This window comes from Panthera onca, chromosome A3 (assembly GCF_046562875.1).
Source record: "Panthera onca isolate mPanOnc1 chromosome A3, mPanOnc1 haplotype 2, whole genome shotgun sequence".
Classification (NCBI taxonomy): Eukaryota; Metazoa; Chordata; class Mammalia; order Carnivora; family Felidae; genus Panthera; species Panthera onca.
The window spans coordinates 60,792,332-60,818,677 of NC_138341.1; the positions used below are offsets into that span (position 1 = coordinate 60,792,332).

A 26,346-nucleotide genomic window follows, 5' to 3' on the forward strand; every position below is an offset into this window, starting at 1 on the left:
GGTGAAATGGAAATAAACAACTTGTGTTCATAACCTTGAGCCACTGTACCAGTCCTGACTGGACTGTCTACTGCCATTCTTACTTTAAAAATTGTTTATTTGCAGTCTATGTCCCCATTACAAATAAACAGAAATAAAGTAATAATAAAGGTTAGTAAGAGCTGTGAAGGAAATGAACAGAGTATTATAGAATATTCTAGGGGAGGGGAGTTATTTTTTGAGATGATGTCTAAGTTGAAACTGTGAGGACACAGCCATTTCAAAATTAAGACAGCATGTCCTAGGAATAAACAACATTCACCAAGACCCAGAGCAGAAAAGATTTTATGTTTGAAAGCAGACCAGTGTGGCTGGAATGTAATAAGAGTGAGGTTGGAAACCACAGAGGTTAGGGAAGGCTCAAATAGAGTTTATTCTAAATGCAACAGGAATATTGAAGGGTTTTAGGTAGGGAAGTGTAATAATCCAATTTATTTATAAAAACAATCACTCTAGCAAGTTAAGAACCAAACAGTAGTTTGCTGATCTTATGCACAAAGCATTGGGCTGGGTGTTGTGGAAAGAATAAAATAGCATACTTGCCTCTAATAATGTTCCTAAGTTCCACAAAACAGGGATAAGTGTGGGTGTGAGGGACAAGAGTAAATTCTGCGGTTAACTCTGGCCTCTAACAGTAACAATCAGGCTTTAACGCCAAACTCCAGACAAAATCCTGTATTCAGTAATAACCAGAATGCTACGAAGGGCAAATAATTTCTATGGCAAGATTAGTTTTCCAAAGCTGTTTACGTGAGGCTGGTTTTCAGGGAAGGAGCTAGGAATATACTATGTATATATTACAAAGCTCAAGAATTAAAAATTTCATAGATTGTATAATTTTACTGAAAGCATGATTCTACCACTAGATGGTGACATGTATACAAAGTATTGAAAACAATCTTAGCTGTTGAAGGTGTATAGTCATTGCTGATTACTGGTCGGAAAATCCAGATTTATAAGGATTTAGGGGTATTTTAGCAGAGATTCTGCTTCATCATAATTTTAGAATGTACAACTTTCAAATACATTAAAATGTCTCGTTGATACGGATACTAAATCAGCACAGAAGAGTGAAGATTCTAGTTAGGAGGCAGACAACCTTGTTTTTCATGGTCTTTTATGCTTTTCTCTGTTAACAAGCAGTTGAAGTAGATAAAGCGTTGTTGGTAAGCTATAGCCCATAGGCCAAATCTGGCTAGTTCCATTTCTGTATGGTTTGCAGGTTAAGAATGGTTTTCTATTTTTAAATAGTTGAAAATATCAAGAGAAAAATAGTATTTTGTGACACATGAAAATATGAATTTCAAATTTCAGTGTAAGTTAAATTTTATTGGAACACAGCCATACTTTTTCCACCACGTACTGTCTATGGCTGCTTTTGTTCTAACAGTTAAGTAGTTGTGATAAGGAAGTTGGCTTGTCTATAAAGCCGAAACTATTTACTATCTGGCTCTTTACAGAAAAAGTGTGTTGAGCATTTAAGTGGTGACTGAAGAGCAATGATCATTTATGACAACAATACTCTAGATTCTCAAAGCATTTTATTATTTTCTTTATTTTAGAGAGAATCTTAAGCAGGCTCCACGTTCAGCACATAGCCCAACGCGGGGCTCAATCTCACGACCACAAGATCATGACCTGAGCTGAAATCAGGAGTTTCAGAGTAGGAGGCTTAACTGACCGAGCCACCCAGGCGCCCCTGTCCCCTTCTTTTATTAGGAATGGGCAATTCTTTCCAAAAGATCCACTCTGCAGATTTCTGCTCACGTTTCACTGGCAAGGACCCAAACATAGGTTCAGCCCTACCATGACTGTTTTAAACCTGTAACAAGTACTCCTTGGGGCTTTCCTTCCAGAGACGAGTCTCTAGCTGCCACCTGAAAAACAGGACAAAATTTGGGTTTGGCAAGTTTCCTTGTGGGCAGGTAAGAGGGGTGGCTGGGAATGGATGCTGGCTGGTCCTTGTCTGCTACGGATGCCAAAAGTCAACTGTGCAGAAACCCGAGTTTTACAGTAAAGATGGGAAGAAGGGGAGAGGATGGCAGAATCTCTCTACAGCTCGGAAATCTCACCTGCTCATATGGAGCAGTGTAAAACAGGTGGGCAGAAACTTTATAAGAACACTGGCAAGGTGGTCCTGGCATGGAACGACGGTGGGACCCAACCTCGACACAACCTTTAAACCAATTACTAGTGTTAATAGCTGCTTGGGTGACACAGTTATAAGATTACGTACACGCCCTTTCGGTCTCTTCAGTCACATCTCTATAAAACGTACTGGGTATGGAAATCAGTGAGGACGTATTAAGTGCAGGTGTGAGGAAAATTTTCCTAATGCTAACTAGTTAACACTACCAACTTGAGCGGAGTGTCCCCTTTCCTTCCGGTTCTTCATTTTCCGTTTCCCATCTTAATACCCTGGCGATCTGCTCTTCGCAGAGAAGAATGTGCTATTTCAGGTAAAGAGTTGTAGAGTTGCAGGCAATTGGTGCGGGGCCCTCTCGCGTACAAGGGAGGCGATGCCATGTGAACGCTCCTCACTCCGCCATTTCTAGTCACGTCAAGGTGTCTTACTGCTCGAGGACGGATGAGCCTTACAGAATCGAGGGTAGCGATCGACACGCATGCAGGTTACGCCGCCCCCGGGCTGTTCCATTCTCACAAAGCCTCGCGGGGAGAGGGCCGTGTGCCCCAACTTGGGCTGCGGCGTCGCTTCGGCCCGGCTTCTCCGTGAACCCCTTGCCTCCCCCACCCCCCAAAAACCTGAGCGCTGGGAGGGAGGAATCGGCATCAAACCCCCCCTTCGTGGGCCCGGAGGAAAAATGGCGAAGCGCAAGGGCGGGGAACAGGGCGGCGCGAGTGACCCGGCGCTCGCCGGGACCTCGCAGCCCGCGGAGTGGGCCGCTGTGGGCGACGCCGCGCAACCGCGAGCCGCTCGGTGCCTCCGCCATCTTCCCCTACTCACTCGGACTCCCCCCGCGGCCGCGCTGGCTTCGTGTTTCCCTTCCGGCCGCTGACAGAGATCCGGGCTGGGCGGGGTGGGCGAACGCGCCGAGGGGGTGGACCGAGGGCGGGGAGGCCAGACGGAAGAGGAAAGGGAGGGCGGCGAGCCGGCCGCGGCGGGGTGTGGAGCGTGCGGCGTGTGTGCGGAGGGAGAGGTGGGGGGGCGGGAGGCGAAGCGAGGGAAGGAGGCGGAGGAATGAGAGCGCGAGGCGTTTCTCGTCGGCTCCTTCGCTCGGGCGGAAAGAGCCGAGCGCAGCCCGAACGCTCTATTAAAATGGCGGCGGCGTCAGCGGTGGCCGCGGCGTCTGGTCGGTGAAGTGACTCTGCTGCTTCTCTCCCCACCCGCCCCCTCCCTCCCTCTCCCCTCCCCCCGTCCTTCCCCCCCTTCCCCGCCGCCGGCGCCTCCGCGCCCCTCCGGCCTGCGCACCTCCCCTCGCCCCCCTCCTCTCCCCCGCCCGCTCCGGGGACCGCCGGCCCCCTCCCCCATACTCCTGCTCTCCGCCCCGTCCCCGCCGCCGCCCGCCCTCGTCGCCTCCCCGCCCCGCCGGCCGGCCGGCCCCCTCCTCCGCCTCTCTCCCCTCCCCCCCGCCGGTCGGGATCAGTCACTGCGATCCGAAGCGGGGGAGGGGGGGGGCGGCGGCCGAACGATGTGCGAGAACTGCGCAGACCTGGTGGAGGTGTTAAATGAAAGTAAGTAGCCGCGGCGGCGGCCTGTGGGGGTGCACGGTTTGGGGGCCCCGCGCAGCTCCCCGGGCTGCCGCGGCCTGCGGGAGGCGACGGCCGAGCCAGGCGGCGTGCCGGCCTAGCGCCCCGGGAAGGTGCGCGGTGGCGCGGCCGCCGCGGCGCCTCGGGCCCAACCCGGCCCGGTTACCTGGGCGCTCGAGAGGGGGCCGCCCCGGAGCTTTGGCCAGGCAGGGCCTGAGCGGTCTCACCTCTCGGAAAGTTTCCTCATTACAGGTGTCAATTAACGAAGGCACTAATGAGCCTTCGCCTCTCTCGCCCTGCCGGGAAGGTGAGGGGAGGTGGGGTCCGAGGACGAAGCTTTCCTCCGCAGTCCGAACCTTTCGGCCCTCCGGCCGCCCTCTTTAAATTTCAGCGTGCTGCCGAGGCCTCTCTTACCTGCTAATTTTCATTAAACTCCCTGGGAGGAGGTTGGTGGTTTTCCTCTCCCTTGGGGGTGTGTGGGTGTATGAAACCCTTCTACCGGCCCTGAAATAGCTGAAAATGAACTGTAATAGTCATGATTGGAACCTTCATACCTATTTTGTAAAAAATTAATGACGGTTCTTCTTCGTGTACCGTTCGTCATTTTAATGGTAAATTTTATTATATTAAGGAGAGCACTGTACTACAGATACCATCCCGGGATAGTCATGGCCTGTCTCCTGGAATGAAAGGCCTATTCCTTATACTTTTGATTGTTAAAGAGCGTACCCTGATCTTTTCTAGCCAGATTCTTATTTTATTTCCGACCCTTGTAAGATAGTATTTGAGGCTAAAGAAACAAGCTGTATTGCAGATTAACTACTTCTGGGCCCAAAGGCCTAGTTGGACGAGGTGCATTAGATAAGATTAATTTACAAAAACTTGATTGTTGAGAAAATGCTCATGTAAAGAACTGCTTATGTGGGTTTTGGATTTCTGTTCTGATATTTCCGAAGATTTCCAAACTACCTCTTTTCTAATACGATTCTTTAAAACAATGGTTTTAAAAAATGTGTTTGAATTTGACTTTATTTATGTGCTTGAATTTGACTTTATTAACCAAATGCAATAAGAAAAGTGTTAGAGTTCTAGTTTACTTTCAACTGGGCATTTATTTTCTGACAGGTGGAAGCAGGTTTTGCACATACTCAAACTGTACTTTCCAATATTTGTGTTACTGTAAATTTTCCTAGAATTTTAAGGTTGTTTTGAGATACTTTTGGTGCAGGTGATTTATGATATGATGGTTACATAAGTCTTTAGTACTTATTTCAGTAAACTGTATTTTATATCCCAAACATAAGTTGTGTGGTTATTGTTACAGTAAATTGGGAAGAGCATTATCTTTGCTGTCTAATAAAAGAAATAAGTGCTTTTAATAATGTTTTGGTGTTTTAAAAGTTAACTAGGAAAAACAACTTTAAACATAGTATCTAAAGAAACTAAAGTCTGTTAATCTTTATTATGTTGTGAAAAGAGGCATCATGATAGTTGTTATTGAAAATTATTTGGGAAACCCCTAGAACTTTGCTTAGAAGCACTCAAAAATGCGATGGATTTATGGAAACTTAGAAATGTAGAGAATCTTGAAGTAGAATTTAACTTTTATTACCTTTATGTATATACAGTTAGTAGAACCAGGTTTGTATAAGCCAGTGGTCTCTAAAAATACTTAAGACGACTTCTTAATATTTTCTCTATTTATTTTTTTATTGTAGAGAGAAAGAAAGTGCCCACACATGTGGGTGTGGGGGCGAGGGACAGGGAGAGAGCGAGAGAATCCCAAGCCACTCAACGCGGGCTCAATCTCCTGACCCTTGGGTTATAACTGGAGCTGAAATCAGGTTGGCCACTCAGCCAACTGAGCCACCCAGGAGCCCCTCTTAGTATTTCCTTAAAAGCTCAGTTTAAAAATTTGCCTCCTGAACACTAATCTCACAATGAAGCTTCCTTTTTTATTTGTTTAAAATTATTTCAGCAATTTTATTTGTAGGTTATACCAAACTATTACAGGTTGCTTTTTTTCCCTTGTAGTTTTAAAATTGTTTTCATTTTTCTTTTGTGTTGTATCCCAAACATAAGATGTTTAAGTTTCTTAAGAACAGAGGGTATTACTTTATCTCATTATAGTAATAACATTTATCCATGACTGGATAGGAACATGATGGTTGGACCTTGATAAAACTTGTTGAATTGAAGTAGGTTATGTCTTTCTTGTAATCTTGCTCACAATAATTATTAAGTCTGTCCTTTTATTCCCCTAGAGGTTGTGCAAAGATGAGCATCAATTCATCTTTGATTAGATATTCAGAACTAAAGTTCCCAAATAATGTGCTCAGAATTCATCTCTCAGTATATCTCCCCATAAGAGTTTAACCATGACAAGAAAGAAAATGATGTATGTGATGTGTTTCAAGTTGATTTTGAAAAAGAATTATTTAAAAGATACTAAAAACCTATTTCTTGTCAGATTTAACAATACTGATGAAACTGAAAAGAAGTCTGCCTGGACATATCAGTGTAATATAAAAATTTAGTGTTTTAAATGAAAGGGTAGATAAAATGTGGATAGTATTGTTTTCTATCTTGATGTGCAGAGAGATTTTAATAATGGTAGAGACTTCATATGAAATGTTTACTTAAAAATCTGGCAGAATGTAATTTAGCTAAAATAAAAATTGGTAACGAAAGGCTGTAAATAGTTTCCTTTTGTCATCAGTTTTTGATGAGAGAATTAACATTACCATTTATATGTCTCGTGCTGGGAATCTGAAGTTGTAAACTCTCCCCATGGAAACATACAGGTACACAGACACAATTTTTCATGCACTGTGAGGACTAATTGAAACCTGTCCATGGAACCAGGCTAAGAACCCCATAATAAGGATCCTCACATCCCCTTTTAAAATACGATCTTGATAGATATCCTAAAACTTAAAATGACATTTCAAAATAATGTTTGGCTTTAATGTTAGAATAAACAATCCCAGCACTACTAACATGCTTGAATTTCTCTTTCCCTTCAGTGCTTTGTTTTTAAAAAGACATTTTCAAGGCTTGGGATGTATTAATTTGGCTACTGTCAGTTTGTGGGTTCACATTCAGTTTAGGAAATAATTTTCAGTTTTTAATCCTGTGCTTGTTTGGCTGAATTTGTATATTTGCTGCTTTTCTAGATTTTTTGTGAACCACTTTAACTCCAGAGCATTTCTGGATGTTGATGAGAAGTTGGAGGCCTGAATTTACGTTTTGGACCATCATCATAGCTAGCTCACTAGTAAATTGAGGTCATTATTTGCCTTGGTAAGGTAAATTTCTTTGAGAGAAGAGTGACAATGGCTTAAAAAATTTTTCTTAATGTTTATTTATTTTTGAGATAGAGAGAGCAAGCAAGCAGGGATGGGGCAGAGAGAGAGGGAGATACATAATCTGAAGCAGGCTCCAGGCTCTGAGCTGTCAGCACAGAGCCTGATGCGGGGCTTGAACTCATGAACCGTGAGATCATGACCTGAACAGAAATTGGACTCTGAGCCACCCAGGCGCCCCGAAAATGGCTTTAAATACAGATGTTATTCTGTGTGTGTGTTTAGTAAATTATAGTTTACCAAATGTAGCAGTTAAGTAGACAATTTATTTGCCCCCCTCCTTAGCCTTGGAGATAGGCAGGAGCAAGCATTGGTACCTAAGTTTTAGAAGCAAAGAAATTGAATCTCTGAAAGGCTAAGTGGTTTGCCAGATAAAGGTCACCTGTTACTTGCTTAGTTAGTAGCCCTGTCTAAGCTTGAACTCAAGATACTGTGATAACAGTATTTGCAGAATAATTCTGTTTGTATTATTTTTAAAGCAGAATACTTTATTGAGCAGTTTGTGTTGAGTACTTTATCAATTCTTTGAGGTAGGTACTCACTCTATCACCCCTTTCAGATAAGAGAACCTAGATTTAGAGTTTACATAATTTGCTCAGAGTCACATGACTGTATTTGGTGGAGCCAGGATTTGAACAGGACTTAATCTCAGGTCAGGCTAAAAAAGCCCATGTTCTTAACAGTTACGCTATGCTGTGGAAACTTTGTGATGATCTATTTGAATGGAAGACATTATTATGTTTAACTGACAATAAAAAATTAGTGTATATTTATGTATTTTAACAACTTCAGGCATGATGTTACTGTAGTTGTGGTAAGATTTTAAAAGTGGTGGTCCTGGGGTGCCTGGGTGGCTCAGTCAGTTGAGCCTCCGACTTCGGCTCAGGTCATGATCTCAAGCTTGTGAGTTTGAGTCTTGCGTTGGGCTCTGTGCTCACAGCTCGTAGCCTGGAGCCTGCTTCGGATTCTGTGTCTCCCTCTCTCTCTGCCCTTTCCCCACTTGCATTCTGTCTCCGTCTCTCTCAAAAATAAACAAACATTAAAAAAAAAAAAGTGGTGGTCCTTATGTAGCTGAATGAAATCTAAATGTTGTCTGTCAGCAGGGAGCCCTTTAGTACACCATACATTTCTAGAGTTTTTTTTATAAGTATATGAGTGCTAAATAGTTAAATCATTAGTAACATAATATTTTTTGGTTGACCTAGTAATTCTAAAATTTGAACTGATTCTTAAAATTGGAAATCGGATTTTACTATAATATGAAGTCCCAGATTATGAATTTTTATTTGATGATCTAGCTAAGTCTATATCCTCTTAAACCAATTAATGTTTGAAGTAGTGTTCGTGATTTCAATTCACATATTTTTCTAATATAACTTAGAAACCATAAAGCACTACAAACGTGCAGGATATTACGTAGGCTATCTGCATTGTCAATGATAACTGTTAATAATTAGTTTTAGCACTCTTCGTGAAACATGTTAATGTTACTTGTATGTTTAATGATAGTACCTGTATATCTGATTTCAAAGTATTTATAATGTGTTGTGTATTATTAAGAATTTTTATATTTTCAGAAAGAGAAAGAAACTTTCCAATCATAGCTTGACCAAGATGTGACATAATCTAGCTAAATGGGTTGGCCTACCTTCTTCTTTCTTTCTTTAATTTTTTTGTAATTATGAAGGTTGCATATTCTCATTGTAGACATACTGAAAACTATAAATCTCATCATCCAGTGATGATTCCTGTTGATGATCACCTTGAAATACTTTTGGTACACATTTATTTTTGGTACACATTTTAAAAATGTTTATTTATTTGTATTGAGAGCGAGCAAGGGAGGTGCAGAGACAGGGAGAGAGAGAGCATATCACAAGCAGGATCTGTGCCGTCTGCACAGAGCCCAGTGCAGGGCTCAAACCCCTGAATTGTGAGATCATGATGAGCTGAAACCAAGAGTCAGACGCTTAACTGACTGAGCCACCCAGGTGCCTCTACGCATTTACATTTAAAAAAAAAAAAATTTTTTTTTTAAAGTTTATTTTTGAGACAATGTGAGAGACAGAGTGCAAGCAGTGGAGGGGCAGATGGAGGGAGACACAGAATCTGAAGTGGGCTCCAGGCTCCGAGCTGTCAACCCAGAGCCTGACGCGGGGCTTGAACTCACGAACTGTGAGATCATGACCTGAGCCGAAGTCGGATGCTTAACCAACTGAGCCACTCAGGTGCCCCTATGCATTTACATTTTTAAGAATGAGATAAAGGTAGTTCAATATGTAGCTTGTTTCACCTAATGTTTTATTTGATTGTTTCCTTTATTAACTCTTTTGAAAATACATTTTTTGTCTGTATGGTATTTCATTTTGTATTAGATTTAACTTCTCATTCTTATATGTTTTCAGTTCTTTTATATTATAAAGCTGCAAGTGAACATCCTGTACATAAATTTTTAATAACATTTTTTTAGATAGATTGCAGAAGTGATCACTCTGTCAAAAATATAAGCATACTTTTGTTTATATTGTCTATTTGCCTTTTCAGAAAGGATGTATTGATTTCCACTCTTTCCATACTCAAGTATGGGCACTTGTACTGAATATTATCCTTGAAACAGTGTTATTTTGGCAAAAATTGTAATAGCCAAATACTAGTAAGTTTAAACACTAATGGATGCTTGGGTGGCTTAGTCAGTTGAGCGTCTGACTTTAGCTCAGGTCATGACCTCATGGTTCGTGGGTTCGAGCCCTGCGTGGGCGTGGGGCTCCGTGCTGACAACTCAGAGCCTGGAGCCTGCTTCAGATTCTGTGTCTCCCTCTCTCTCTCTCTCTCTGCCCCTCCCCCTCTCTTTCTCTCTCCCTCTTCCCCCACTCTCCCCGCCTCCCTCCCTCTCCCTCCGTCTCCCTCCGTCTCCCTCCGTCTCCCTCCGTCTCCCTCCGTCTCCCTCCGTCTCCCTCCGTCTCACACACACAAATGAACATTAAAAAAATTTTTTTTTCAAATATAAAATTATAGAAAAACATTTTTATTGGCTATTTGCATTTTTTAATACATTCCCTGTGTTTTCTCATTTTTCAGGTTTTAATATTTTGTGTTATTACCTGATAACGAGTTTGGTCACTTATTAACAATAGGAACCCTTGGTCATGTTCACCACATATATTTTTTTCCAGCCCCCCCTTTATTTATTTATTTACTTAACTTATTTTTGATATAGTGAGAGTGGCGGTGGGGCAAGGAGAGAGAATCCCAGGCAGGCTCTGTGTTGTCATTGCAGAGCCCAACGTGGGGCTTGATCTCACAAACCATGACATCATGACTTGAGCCAGAATACAAGAGTCAGATGCTTAACTGAACCACCTAGGCACCCCCCCGCCCTTTTTAAAAGTAATCTCTACACCCAGTGTGGGGCTTGACCTCATGACCCTGAGATCAAGAGTTGGATGCTCTACTGACTGAGCCAGCCAGGTACCCCTTTGCTGCTTTTTTGTGTGCTTTTTATTTTTGTGTTTTTAATTATAGATCTTTAAAAAATGTTTTATGTTACAGCTTCTTCTGCAGAGTTGCCTAAAACAATATATGATTATCACATTACCTGCTTAAACTGTTCTAGATCTTCATTGCTTGAAGAAACTAACTTCTTAGCGTGACATATATCATGCATGGCACAATTTGGCTGAAACTCCTCTTCCTAGCTTCACTTCTCACTCTTTTGGTGAGACCTACTTTTTTTTTTTTTTTTTTAATGTTTATTTATTTTGAGAGAGAGGGAGAGACAGAATCCCAAGCAGGCTCTGACTGTCAGTGCAGAGTTCATTGCAGGGCTCGATCCTAGAAGTGGTGAGATCATGACCGGAGATCAAGAGTTGGACACTTACCTGACTGAGCCACCCAGGTGGCTCTTGGTGAGGCATTGAACCTTTCCCAGCCTCTCTTAAAATGACTTATATCCTTTAGATTAAGAACTTAGGTAATGGTCCCTCTTCCTTTTTTTTTTTCTTTTTTTATTAAGTTTACTTATCTTGAGAGAGAGCACGCATGCGCATGTGCACAAGTAGGGGAAGGAACAGAGAGAGAAGGGGGTAGAGAGAGAAAGCCCCAAGCAGCCTCCGTACGGTCAGCACAGAGCCCAACATGGGGTTCGAACTCATGAAATGAATTCTGAGATCATGACCTGAGCGGAAATCAAGAGTGGGATGCTTCACTGACTAAGCTACCCAGGCGCCCCTGTTTCTTTTTTTTTTTTTTTTAATGAGAATTTCATTTAAAATTTTTTTTAATTTGCATCCAAATTAGCATATAGCGCAACAATGATTTCAGGAGTCGATTCCTTAGTGCCCCTTACCCATTTAGCCCGTCCCCCCTCCCACAACCTCTCCAGTAACCCTCAGTTTGTTCTCCATATTTATGAGTCTCTTCTGTTTTGTCCCCCTCCCTGTTTTTATATTTTTGTTTCCCTTCCCTTATGTTCATCTGTTTTGTCTCTTAAAGTCCTCATATGAGTGAAGTCATATGATTTTTGTCTTTTTCTGACTAATTTCACTTAGCATAATCCCCTCCACTTCCATCCACGTAGTTGCAAATGGCAAGATTTCATTTGTTTTGATTGCCGAGTAATACTTCATTGTATATATATATATACCACATCTTCTTTATCCATTCATCCATTGATGGACATTTGGGCTGTTTACATACTTTGGCTATTGTTGATAGTGCTGCTATAAACATGGGGGCGCATGTGTCCCTTTGAAAATACACACCTGTATTCCTTGGATAAATGCCTAGTAGTGCAATTGCTGGGTCGTAGGGTAGTTCTCTTTTTAGTTTTTTGAGGAACCTCCATACTGTTTTCCAGAGTGGCTGCACCAGCTTGCATTTCCAGCCCCCCTTTTTTTTTTAAAATTAACAACAGCTTTCCTTCCTGAATGATGAACTCCTTACAGTCAGGGCCCATGTTTTCTTCTTTTCCGAGTCCCTCCTATAGTGCCTTGTACAGACTAGGTGCTTAGTAAACATTTTAGTTCATGCAGGGTTTTTGTAGAAGAAGAATGTGATTGCCTAGTTAAATCAGTATTCTTAGGCCTATAGTCAGTAGTGATTTATTTATTTTTTAAACTAAGCTCTACACTTTTCGTGGGGCTTGAAATTACAGCCCCAAGATCAAGAGTTGCATGCTTCACTGACTTGAGCCAGCCAGGTGTCCCTAGTCAGTAGTGATTTAGATATGAGAATTTTTGGCTGAAGTATGCTGTAGGTGAGGATTATTATCATATATACTGCTTTAAATTATCTTTTTTGTGAATTACTAGGTATATGCTTATAAAAAATATATACCCTAAGCAACTGTTTTCTAAATTAATATGCATTGCAGAAAGGCAGAAATTAGTTGTTTTTATGTAGGTGGTGAGATTTGTGACTGTGGCATGAAATTTAAATTACTTTTATTTAGGAGTTTATATATGAGGAAAACATTGGGCTTTTTATCTGTCATGTGATTAACACCTGTTAATGATATTTTCCTCTCAAATTCCATAGAAATTAAAAACTATCTCCAAAGGTGTTAGTTGAGAATTAACGTAGTATAAACCGGGCATCTTCTTGCACTTCCCTTACTGTGGTTGAAGACTGGGTATTTTTCCTATCTTGGCTATAACCTCTTCCAGAAAAGTTAAGTTGCTTATATTCTCTGGAAGAACTTAAGCCAGCCCTCCCCACTCCCCCGTTGCTAGCTATTGCTGATTGGATTCCAGATAGACTCCTGACCTGATGTTGATCAATCAGATTTTTCTTGTCAGAATGTTTGAACTAAAGAGTGAGGTAGCTGTGAGCAGCTGAACTAGAGTGGGTGCTTTTGCAAGCTGATGGGTAGGAGCAGAAAAGTTGAGGAAGTAGAGACTGCTGTTTGCAGAAGAGAATTGGGGCAATCTGTGGAAATTGTTGACACCGAAGCTCCATAAAGAGATGGAAAATAATACCGAGGCTAGAGCTCCTTTTGAACTGTCTCCCTTATACATACCATTTGAGTTAATGTTCAAGCAAAAGAGTTTTGATTCTAGTATTGTACCTTGATGATCTCTCCTTATTGGAGCATATACCTAGTGATTCATGAGTAAGGTAATAAAAAGCAGTATATATGGTATAATCCTCAGGGACAGCATACTTCAGCCAGAAACTGAGTGCTTCATTATAATCTGGTGTAAGTTCTTGGAATGTGTTGGGCAAGTGTCATCAGTAATATTTGGTGGCAGGAGAAAACTTAACTCCTTTTGTTAATTACTTACCTCTCTACCAGGATATTTAGTCTTTTTTTTTTTTTTAACGTTTATTTATTTTTGAGACAGAGCATGAACGGGGGAGGGTCAGAGAGAGAGGGAGACACAGAATCCGAAGCAGGCTCCAGGCTCTGAGCTAATGCGGGGCTCGAACTCACGGGCCGCGAGATCATGACCTGAGCTGAAGTCGGACGCTTAAGTGACTGAGCCACCCAGGCGCCCCTGTTTAGTCTTTTTAAAAATAATGCAAGTAGCTTTGTTTTTTCTAAAAAAGATAACTGCTTTTTTCAGGAAAAAAAAATTTAGTAAAATTTGGAGAATCTGAAGCTCTGCATACCAAAGAAATTGTTCATGTTTTAGTAAGCATCTCTTTTTTTTACTTAAAAAAATTTTTTTTAACGTTTATTTATTTTGGGGAGAGAGAGGGAGAGAGCATGCCTGTAAGTGGAGGAGAGGCAAGAAAGGGAGACAGAGAATCTGAAGTAGGCCCCGTGCTGTGAGTGCAGAGCCCAATACAGGGCTTGAACTCATACGAACCGTGAAATCATGACCTAAGCCGACTTACTAAGAGTCAGCTGCTTAACTGAGTCACCCAGACGTCCCTAGTAAACATCTGTTAAGTCATTCTTGATTTCCTTATACATAGCTTTTCTTACATATTTTAGGTAAATAAGCTAATTACATGTTATTATTTATTTTTATATCATTTTATTAAGATGTAAGTATCTTTTTATGTTAATATGCACTTACATTATAATTTTTAATGGCTTCACTGTAATACTCCGTTATTTGGTCCAACTGTAACTTAACCAGTTCTCTGTTGATGGGCATTTGGGTTTTTGTAGGTTTTTGTATAATTGTCTGAATATTACCTTGAATATAGTGTGTGAAGTCAGATTGCTGAGTTGCTCATATAGCATATCTGGAAGGAAATCTGATAATATGCTAAAAGTTAACAGTAGGGCATCAGTATATATACTTTATAGTCTTCAAGTGTTTGATTCCAAGGTCTGTGGGGCTCTTTTAGCAATGAACATTAGCAATTCATTAATGTGCTGGTTTTAGGCCACCATAACACAAAATAGGAAGGTACTCATTCTGATTACCGAGAAAGGCTCAGTAACCAATCATGAATGTGGAAGTATATGAGCACAAGCTCAATAAATTTAGACTTAAGAAAATGCTAAGGTAATAGGGAGTTTGAAGATGTGTTCGAAGTAAGAGTATAAATAAGGGGACAGTGGGCCTACTGCTTGGTAGAGTGGTATAAAAACAGCAATGGTGGTCAGTTTTTTTATTCTAATCTTATTTTGTTTCCATTTTCCCTTCTAAGAGGAGTCCCCAGACCTATAGGATAAATCATATGTTAAGAGGGAATTTAACCTCTAGATTGGTAAGGAATGGTGAGAGCTTTGTTAGTGGTGCTGAGTTAAAAAATCTCCAGGTCTGGGCAGATTCCATCCAGTGAAGATGATAGAGCTTTGGTTGTGTGTGAGTGTGAAGCTGTAGCTAAGTTTCCTGGAGAGCAGAAATTGGCAAATATTGTGAGGTTATTTTTCCCCCCTTATTTTGGGACTTACAAGAGTACTTCCCAGTACTGAATAATCACTTAGTAGAGAGTGAAATGATAATAAAAAATTGGCATGGCCATAACCTAAACCAGTGTCATTTTTTTTTTCTTTGCTTAAGAAACCAATATGATAAAACATGGAAATGCTACTATAGTTAATTTGATTACATCAGTGTGATTGATGGAATCTGCTGCCATCCTGGTGGGAGAGATGAGATGTATTTTGTACATCCTAGATGTATTTTGTCATCCGTAGAGGGACATGACTGATGGCAGGCCACAGGATCTTCTCTTTAGGATTTTCAGTAATGATCCTTGGTTTAGGAACTGTTCCTTGGAGGGCTGGTGCCAGCTGGCTTAGTAGAGCATACGACTCTTGATCTCAGGGTTGTAAGATTGGGTGTAAAGTGGTGACAGGCACATAGGTAACCTGTGTATAGAGTTTGTTTGGTGAATCTTCATCTTCCATGATTTTTGGACGTCTGTACACAGATACAGTGTGGGACATTCATTGTTACTTTGGCCCAGAAAGCTTTGTTGAGCCAGGTGTCAATGTGCATGTCTGGAGTTCTAATCTCTGGGAAACTTGTGGGTCTCTTTGAGTGCCCAAGGATCACACGTGTTGAAGTCTGCACCATAGATGCACTTGTTGATGGTGTGTTCTGTAGTCACTATCTTGTTGATGGCAAAACAGCCCACCTTCTCCCCATCCTTCTTTGTGGGAGCCTTTCTGCTGGGCCCAAGTTGAAAAGTTGAAAACCATTTCTTTTTTTGCTTTTTTGAAAACTATTTCATAATGTTTGATTTACTGAGTACATTATTTTGTGTGTCTTACTTTCACTTTACCTTCACTCTTTATGTTTAAATGTTTTATTCAATATATAAAAAATATATTGAATGTTTACCATACGTAAAGCATTGTGCTGGACACTGTGGTAGATATAGAAATACATTTAGATGGATCTCTTATCTTGAGGAGGGTTGGAGTCCAATACAGATGAGGCAATAGGATGGTAATTGAGAGCTTGATGTCTGGAATCTGATAGACTTGAATTCAAATGCTATTCATGTCATTTATGGCAACTCTGGCTTTGGTTAAGTTAACCTTTTTGTGCCTTCTTCCTTATTTGGAAATGAGGATGATAATACCTTAATTACATTTGATAGGGATTTTGTGAGGATTAAGTTAGATAATGCATATAAACAATTAACACAGTGAGATATACTGGGATAAACCGTGTGTGTGTGTGTGTGTGTGTGTGTGTGTGTGTGTGTGAGAGAGAGAGAGAGAGAGAGAGAGAGAGAGATAGGGAGAGAGGGAAGGAAAAAGGCAAATTCCATAAAGACATGTATAGCTGAAGTGCAGTGGGAGGAGTTTAGTTTTTGGTAAGATTGGAGAAGGCTGCATGGAATTGTTAGAATTTTAGTTGATCTTTGAGCAACTTTTTTTTTTAATGATTAGAATTGGAGAAATGGTTACTTAGTCAAGTTTTGAAGGAATAATAAACATACTATGACTTCTGTGAAACTTAACTGTTTCTGGTTTGTTTTCTATCATTCCTCTAAGATCGTGCACTTAAGCTGTCTCTTTTTTCCTCCAGTGCCTTAAATTCTCTTGAAGCTTCTGCAACCTTGCTTCTGCTTTTGCCTAAAAACTTTTTTGTCACAGGTCACCAGGGGCCTCCAGTTGGCCAAAGCAAATGGGGAGGTTTTTTGTTTGTTTTTTTTTTTAAGTTTATTTATTTTGAGAGAGCGAGAGAGAGGGAGAGAATGAGCAGGGTAGGGGCAGAGAAAGAGCAAGAGAGAATCCCAAGCACTGATAGTCCAGAGCCTGATGCGGAGCTTGAACTCATGAACCACGAGATCATGACCTGAGCGAAAACCAAGAGTTGTATGCTCAACTGAGTGAGCCACCCAGGTGCCCCATGGGGAAGTTTTTCATATAATTTTTCACATAACCAATGCTTTTCCTTTCTGTTTCACTTAATTAAAAAAAAAATGTTTATTTTTGAGAGAGAGTGAGCAAGCAAGGGAGAGGCAGAGAGAGAGACAACATCCCAAGCAGGTTCCACACTACCAGTGCAGAGCCAGAAGTGGGGCTCAAACCCACGAACCGTGAGATAATGACCTGAGTGGAAATGCTTAGCCAACTGAGCCACCCAGGCAACCCTCACTTAATTTTTTTGGTGTTTATGATTGTATATATGATAATTATATACATCATATATATGGGAAGTTTCCCCATATATATGTGGGAAGTTTGAAAAATACTGACATACATCAAGAAAACATTTGTAATTACTCTGTTAAAATTGTGGTATATGAGGGTGCCTGGGTGGCTCTGTTCTCTAAGCATTTTATTTTGGCTCGGGTCATGATTTCATGGCTCGTGAGTTTAAGTTCCATGTCGGGCTCTGTGCTGGCAGCTCAGAGCCTGGAGCCTACTTTGGCTTCTGTGTCTCCCTCTCTCTTTGCCCCTCCCCACTTGTGCTCTGTCTCTCAAAAATAAATAAATGTTAAGATTTTTTTTTTTTTTGGTATATGTTTATCATTCTATTTTTCTATGAATATATAAAATTGAGTTCATATGTACTGTTTGCTTTTTTTTTAACGGGCATTTTCTCATATCCTTATGTCTAAGAACAGAATTTAATGGCAGCCTAATTCTAGTCTTTGAATGTAACATGTATTTCACTAGTGTTTTCCTATTAAAAAAAAAACTCTAAACCAAGAAATAACAAAAATGTCCTTAAGCATAGAAATCCGGATTATATTCTGGGTCAAAGGGTAAAAAATTTTAAGGCTTCTGATTGCTAAAAACCTAGAAATATTATACTAGTATTGCTAAAAACCTAGAAATATTTTACTATATAAACATCAGTAGTATTTGAGGGTGCTTTTTTATTTGTTAGATATTCTATTTGAAAAAATCCATATAGTAGGGGAAAAATGGATACAGTTACTATCTTAAATTATTTGGTTGCTGCAAGAGTTTGGATATTGAGGATTATTGCATTACTTATATTGACATATTTGGTTCCTGAGTTACAGTATTGTCTGTTATTTAGAAAGGCTTTTCTTGGGGCATCTGGGTGGTTAAGCATCTAGACTCTTGATTATGGCTCAAGTCATGATGATCTCACAGTTTGTGAGTTCGAGCCCTGAGTGAGGCTTTGTGCTAATAGTGTGGAGTCCGCTTGGGATTCTCTGTCTCCCTGTCTGTCTGCCCTTTCTGGCTTGCTCTGGAATTTATTTTGTTCTAAGTTATGAAGTGGGATCTAGCATTTGCTTTTCCAAAATATTACTCAGTGGTCTTAGCATCTGTTTCTTTCCCAGCAATTTGAAATGCCATCTTTGTTTTACACAGAATTCTTGAGTGCATTCTGGGTCTCTTTTTAAAACTTTTTGTTTGATTATTTTTTTGTTTATTTTGAGAGAGTCCGCACTCAAGGAGGGGACCAGAGAGAGGGAGAGGGAATCCCAGGCTAGCTTTGTGCTGTTGGCGCAGAGCTGGTTGTGGGGCTCGTTCTCAAACTGTGAGATCATGACCTGAGCTGAAATCAAGAGTAGAACGCTTAACTGACTGAGCCACCCAGGCGTCCTATCATGTGGTTTTAATTTAATCTCTGTGTATATATTTTAGTACCTGGTAGTATTAAAACAGATAGTAAGGAGTTATATACTTCTTTATAAAGTTTTAAAAAAATAATTATTTTTGAGAGTGCACGCGGGAGAGGGGTAGAGAGAGGGGGACAGAGGATCCAAAGTGGGCTCTGTGCTGACAGGCTGACAGCAGCAAGCCTGATGGGGGGCCCGAACTCAGGAACCATGATACCATGATCTGAGCAGAAGCCGGACTCTCAACCAGCTGAGCCACCCAGGTGCCCCAGGAGTTGTGTATTTTTTGAGATAAAACTTTAAAATCCTTTTGTTTGGAGCAGTGTGGGGAGGAGGGGGCGCAGGGGTTGTACAACATTCTCTTGGAATTTTTACTGAAATGCATGTTTATAAAGAGGGACATGAGTTGATATCTTACAGAAATAATTCTGCCCCTTCAGGATGCATGATGTATTTTCCCATTTATATAATTTTTTATATTTGTGAAATTCTGTGGGTTTTTTCCTTTACGTAGGTTCTGCACATTTCTTTTACATTTATTCCTAGGTATTTTTGCTTCTTGCTTTTATTATAATTCATATATTTTTATTCTTATTTTACTTTATTTTTAGTAACAACTTTATTGATAAATATACTTTAGGTTCACCTATTAAAACTCTACAACTGACTGGTGTTTACTATATTCACAGAATTCTGCAACCATCATCATAATCAATTTTAGAATACTTTCATCACCTCAGAAAGAAACTCCATACCCTTTAACTGTCACCCTCAATCCTCCATCCTTCCACTGTTAAGCAACAATCTATTTTCTCTATATATTTTCATATAAATGGAATCATAATATATTGTCTTTTGTGACTGACTTCTTTCTCTTAGCACATTTTCAAGATTTATCTGTGCGGGAGCACATACCAGTATTTCATTCCTTTTTATGACTGAATAATATTCCACTCTGTGGAGTTGACACATTTTGTTTATTCATCAGTTGATAGACATTTGGGTTCTTTTTGATATCATAAATAATGCTTCTATGAACATTTATGTAAAAAGCTTTTTTGTGAACCTGTGTTTTCATTTCTTTCCTGTCTGTATCTAGGAGTGGAATCACTAGGTCAACTAGTAATTGAATTTAACTTTTTCAGAAACTGCAAGATTGTTTTCCAAAGTGCTACACCATTTTATATTTCCTTCATGAGTGCATAAGGGTTCTAGTTTCTCCATATCCTCACCAGCATTTTTTTTTTCAAATCAATATTTGTTTATTTGGTGGGATTTTTTTGTGGGTGAGTATACTGAGGCAGACACTTGCTATTTTGAGTATTCTAGCCATCCCAGTGGCTATAAAGTGGTATCTCATTGTGTTTTTGTGTATTTTTGGAGAAATGTCCATTCAGATTCTTTGCTCACTTTTTAATTGTTACTTGTCTTTTTATTACTTACTTGTATGAGTTCTTTATATGTTCAAGACATAAGTCATTCAAAAAACACGATTGAGAAACTGAAAAAATAACTGAGAGGAAATATTTTCTTAAAAAAATTTTTTTTAATGTTTATTTTTGAGAGAGAGCGAGAGAGAGAGCACACATGTGTGAGCGGGGGAGGGGCAGATAGGGAGACACAGAATCTGAAGCAGGCTCCACGCTGTGTGCTGTCAGCACAGAGCCTGATGCAGGGCTCAAACCCATGAACCATTAGATCATGACCTGAGATGAAGTCGCATGCTTAGCTGACTAAGCTCCCCAGGCGCTGCTGGACTTTCTTTATATACTTTACTAAAACCATATATTAAGCAACAGAGAAGGCGGAAGCACTTAATGAGAATCCACCTGTTTTCTATTAAGCCCAACCATTAAGAGATTTTTAAAAATTTAAAAACTTGTCACTCAAGTCACTGATTTTAATAATGGAAAATAGGCAATGAATTTATTGTTTATAAACTAATGAATAAGTAAATATTTCTAAGTTTTAATTTATAACAATAAATATTGCTGTAAACCATGTAAACATAAGCCCTTTGAAGTCTTCTTCTAAGTATGTTGTAAAGGAGCCATAAAGACCAGAAGTTTGAGAACTACTGGCCTTCATAGTCTTAAAATTTTATTTTTCCTTACTTTGGGTTGTGTTATTCTAATCCTTTAAGTGTGGAGATTATCCAAGGTTTAGTCTTCTGCAATGTATTTTATGAAGAAGTTGAAGGAAGGATTCAGTCACTACCATAACTTTATCATCTTTTAGACAACTTTAAATATATATATAACCTGGCCAATTTTCCCAGCATCAGTCCAATATCCATAATTTAGTGCTAGACAATTCTATTTATCTTCTTTTGTTCTCAAATTTCAACAAAAGTGAAACTGAGTCCTTCATCTTGTACTCATATAGATCTTGTTTGCTTTTTTACCTGCATCTGTCTTAGTTACGTGAATTTCTCCCACTGCAATCCATTTTATTTGCAATTTATTTTACTACTTTCCAGACTTTAGAATAGTGCCTCTGGAAATTTAATGTACATATGAATCACCTGGAGATTTTCTTTAAAATGCAGATTCAAACTCAAGCAGTCTGGAATTTTGCCTGAAATTCTTTATTCTAATTGGCTTCCAGATGATGCTGATGCTATTGGTCCTTGGAACACACTTTGAGTAGCAAGGCCATAGAATACTTTAATTCCATTTATTCCATTCCAGTCTTTCATACTGCTGTTACAGTGTCTGTTCTGTTTTTTTTTTTTTTTTTTTTTTTTAAATTTTTTTTTTTTTCAACGTTTCTTATTTATTTTTGGGACAGAGAGAGACAGAGCATGAACGGGGGAGGGGCAGACAGAGAGGGAGACACAGAATCAGAAACAGGCTCCAGGCTCCGAGCCATCAGCCCAGAGCCTGACGCGGGGCTCGAACTCACCGCGAGATCGTGACCTGGCTGAAGTCGGACGCTTAACCGACTGCGCCACCCAGGCGCCCCTGTTCTGTTTTTTAAGTTTACTTATTTTGAGAGAGAGCGTGCACGTTGAGGGGAAGGGAGAGAGGGAATCCCAAGCAGGTTCTGTGCTGTCTTCACAGAGCCCAACTCAGGGCTCGATCTCACAGACCATGAGATCATGACCTGAGCGAAACCAGGAGTCGGATGCTTAACCGACTGAGCCACTCAGGTGCCTGTATGGTGTGTTTTAATTACTTAGATTTTTAAAATTAAGACCTTATTAAAGTTAATATTTATTTAGATTTACTTTTTCGATTGCTCTTCTTTATTTCGTCTTTGGGTTTTCATCTGGGATCATTTTTCTTTGAGCATTTCTTTTGGTGTGGTTCTGCTGTTGATAATTTTTGCCAGTATTTACTTGTCTTCTAAAATGAAGATAAATGCTTGCATTTTCATACATATGCACACTCACATGGTGTATTGAATTACAGATTGGCAGTTTCTATTGCTTCTTTCATGAAGTCATTTTTTTTCTCTTTTAAATTGTTTCTACTACGAAGTCAGCCTTCAGTTTTGCTTTTTTATTTATTTTTAATTGGTTTTCTTTTTTTTTTAATCTTTATTTATTTTGAGAGAGAGACAGACTGTGAGCAGAGGAGGAGCTGAGGGGAGGGAGACAACAGACTCAGAAGCAGGCTCTAGGCCCTGAGCTGTCAGCACAGAGCCCAGCGCGGGGCTCGAACTCACGAACCGTTGAGATCATGACCTGAGCTGAAGTCGGATGCTTAACTGACTGAGCCACCCAGGTGCCCCATCTTTCTTTCTTTTTTTAATGTTTGTTTATTTTTGAGAAAGAGGGAGCATGCGAGGAGCAGAGAGAGAAGGAGACAGAGGATCAGAAGCAGGCTCTGTGCTGAGAGTGCTGAGCCTGATGTAGGGCTAGAACTCACAAACTGTGAGATCATGACCTGAGCCCAAAGTTGGATGCTTAACCAAGTGAGACACCCAGGCAGCCCCAGTTTTGCTTCTTTAAAGGTAAATTTTTTTTTTCATTTGCTGATTTTAAGATTTGTCTTTTTGTCTTAGGACTTTAGCAATTTTACTCTGATGTTTCTGTATCAGTTTTTGTATTTGCTTGGGATTCATTCTTGATTCTGGTTTGAGTTTTTTTTTTTTAATTTTTTTTAACCTTTATTTATTTTTTTGAGACAGAGAGAGACAGAGCATGAATGGGGGAGGGTCAGAGAGAGAGGGAGACACAGAATCCGAAACAGGCTCTAGGCTCTGAGCTGTCGGCACAGAGCCCGACGTGGGGCTTGAACTCACAGACCCTGAGATCATGACCTGAGCCGAAGTTGGACGCTCAACCGACTGAGCCACCCAGGCGCCCCATGGTTTGAGTTTTTAAAAATAAGTGTGTAGCCATTATTTCTTCATATATAGCTCCTGCCTCATGCTTTCATCACCTTTTGGGACTCTATTTACATAAATGCTATGCTCTTTCATCATCTTGTCATCTTGGTCTCTTTGTTTTCTATCCTTTTGTCATTTGTGTTTCTGTACTATATTTTTGACTGAATCCTTTTTTTTTTTATTTAATTTTTTATTTTAGAGACAGAATACAAGTGGGAGAGAGGGCGAGAGAATCTTAAGCAGGCTCCATGCTTAGTTCAGAGCCTGTCGTGGGGCTCAATCCCATGACCTGAGCTGAAATCATGAGTTGGATGCTGTTTGACACTCAACAGACTGAGGCACCCCTCCTTTTTTTTTTTTTTTTTAGAGATTTTATTTTTATTTATTTTTTTTTTATTTTAAATTTTTTTTTTTTTTTCAACGTTTTTTATTTATTTTTGGGACAGAGAGAGACAGAGCATGAACGGGGGAGGGGCAGAGAGAGAGGGAGACACAGAATCGGAAGCAGGCTCCAGGCTCTGAGCCGTCAGCCCAGAGCCCGACGCGGGGCTCGAACTCGCGGACTGCGAGATCGTGACCTGGCTGAAGTCGGACGCTTAACCGACTGCGCCACCCAGGCGCCCCTAGAGATTTTATTTTTAAATAATGTCTTTATGCAAGGTAACCCTGAGATCAAGAGTCCTATGTTCTACTGACTGAGCCCCCTCCCTGATACTCTTCTAAGCTATTTGAGAGAGGACACACACTTGAGTCGGGGAGGGGCAGGAAAGGAGGGGGAGAGAGAATCTCAAGCAGGTTCTGCACTGTCAGCTGAAACCAAGAGTTGGATGCTTAACCAATTGAACCACCCCCCAGGTGGCCTGAGTTACTGTATATTTTAATTCTAAAGTTTGTGATTTCCTTTTTTTTTGTTTGTTTATTTTTATTTATTTTGATGGAGACTGAGACTGCCTGGGGTAGATAGAGAGGGGGAGAGAGAGAATCCCAAGCAGGCTCTGTGGAGCCTGATGTGGGGCTTGACTTGGGGCTCGATCCAATGAACCATGACATCATGACTTGAGTGGAAACTAAGAGTTAGTTGCTTAACTGACTGAGCCACCCAGGTGCCCCTTGATTTCCTTTTTAATAGTTTTCAGAACCTTGCTGAAATTCTGTATCACCTGATACCTTGAATATATTTCTGTTATAAAGTTCAGGTCTCAAGAGTCTAATATCTGATTTTCTAATTCTTTCTGTTTGACTATGTGGTTTTGGTCTTGTTTTTTTGGTATGCTTGGCAATTTGTTTTTTTACTTCACTATAGAAACCTATAGAGTCACGTGGAGAAAAAGGGTGACAGTGATTTTATGTACCCTTAACCCAGTCAACACTTAGCAACTCATGGACAATTTTATTTCATTTGTATGCTACCCATTCCTTTTCCCCACCCATTGGATGATTTTGAAGCACATCCAGGTATTACATGTTCCTTATATGTATTTCAGTATAATTCTCTAAAAGACAAATATTTGAAAAATAACCGCAATATCGTGACAGTTAAAAAATTAAGAGTACTTTTTTTCAGGGGTGCCTGGGTGACTCAGTTGGTTGAGTGTCCGACTTCGGCTCAGGTCATGGTCTCACAGCTCGTGAATTTGAGCCCTGCATCGGGCTCTGTGCTGACGGCCCAGAGCCTGGAGCCTGCTTCGGTTTCTGTGTCTCCTTCTCTCTCTGCCCCTAACCCACTTGCATTCTGTCTGTCTCTCTCCAAAATAAACATTAAAAAACAAGTAAAAAAAAAAAAAAGAGTACTTTTTTTCTTTATTATTTATTTTTAAAGTAAACTCTGTCATTAACATGGGGCTCAAACTCCCGACTCTGAGATCACAAGTTGCATGCTCCACCAACTGAGCCAGCCAGACTTCCCAAGAATACATTTAGTAGTCAAATTTTCCTCATAGTGTAAAGTTTAAAAATTTTTATTGAATATTTCCTTTAAGATTTGAATTAGGATTCAGATGATGTAGTTGTTGATGTTATTTTAAAAATAAATACATTTTATGGATACATAATTTACATACAGCAAATTATTTTATTTTTATTAAAAATTTTTTTTGATGTTTATTTTTGAAAGAGAGACAGCGTGAGTGGGGGAGGGGCAGAGAGAGAGGGAGACACAGAATCTAAAGCAGGCTCTAGGTTCTGAGCTGTCAGCATAGGGCCTGATGTGGAGCTTCAACTCACAGACCATGAGATCATGACCTGAGCTGAAGTTGGACACTTAACTTACTGAGCCGGCCAGGTGCTCCCAAACTATTTAAATGTATGGTTTCATTCATTTCGGTAAATGTATATATCCATGTCAGCAGCACCACAATTGGCTATTTCTACCAACCCACCATCCTTGTGACTATTGATGTGCTTCTCCCCTCGGCTTTATTGAGATATAGTTGACATACAATATTAACATGAGTTTAAAGTATGACGTGATGATTTGATGATATGCATGTATTGCAAAATGATTACTACAGTAAGGTTAGTTAAAACATCCATCACCTCACATAATTATCTTTTTTTCTTCCTTTGGCTGTGAGAACATTTAAGATTTACTCTTAGCAACTTATATATGTACACATAAAGTATATAATACAGTATTGTTTGTTTATTTATTTTTTTTGGACTTTCTGCACCCAACATGGGACTAAAACTCCTGACTCCGAGATCAAGAGTAGCATGCTCTTCCCACTGAGCCTGACTGGCTCCTTGTGTAATACAGCATTGTTAATCATGGTCCTCCTGCTGCCACCGTGGTGTACATTAGATTCCAAGAACTTATGCATTTTTAATTAGAAGTTTGTACCCTTTGATCAACATCTTGCCATTTCTCCTGCTCTCCAGCCCTTGGCAACCACCAGTCTACTCTCTTTTTCTAGGAGTTCAGTTTGTTTAGATTGCACATAGTGAAATCATCCAGTATTTGTCTTTCTGTCTCTGACTTATTTCACTTAACATAATGCCCTCAGGGTCCATCCATGGTGTTCCAAGTGACAGGATTTTTTTTCTGTTGTGTGACTAAATAACATTCGATTATATGTGTACCACATTTTCCTTGTCCATTCACCAGTGGATGCTTAGATTGCTTCCATTTCTTGGCTGTTGTGAATACTGCATTGAACATAGGGGTGCAGATATCTCTTTAAGAAAGTGATTAAATTTCCTTCAGACATATACCCAGAAGTGAGATTGCTGGATCATATGTGGTAGATCTATTTTTGCATACTGTTTTCATACTGTTTTACACTTTGGCCGTACCAGTTTACATTTCCACCTACAGAATAAGGATTCCCCTTTTCCACATCCTCACCAACACTTGTTATCACTTCTTCTTTTGATTATGGCCCTTCTAACAGATGTGAGGTGATAGCTCATTTCAGGTTTTATTTATTATTAAAAATTTGTT

General features: G+C 40.1%; 1 protein-coding gene across 2 annotated transcripts in view; it reads left to right on the forward strand.

The window, feature by feature from the left end:
- The first annotated feature begins 3,318 nt into the window (after positions 1 to 3,318).
- Positions 3,319 to 26,346, forward strand: part of USP34 (ubiquitin specific peptidase 34) — a 249,644-nt gene continuing 226,616 nt past the window's right edge. For both annotated transcript variants that reach the window (XM_078444514.2, XM_078444515.2), the window contains exon 1: positions 3,319 to 3,732. In XM_078444514.2, the coding sequence (XP_078300640.2) occupies positions 3,690 to 3,732 (43 nt within the window). In that variant the 5' untranslated portion in view covers positions 3,319 to 3,689. The remainder of the gene's footprint in view (positions 3,733 to 26,346) is intronic.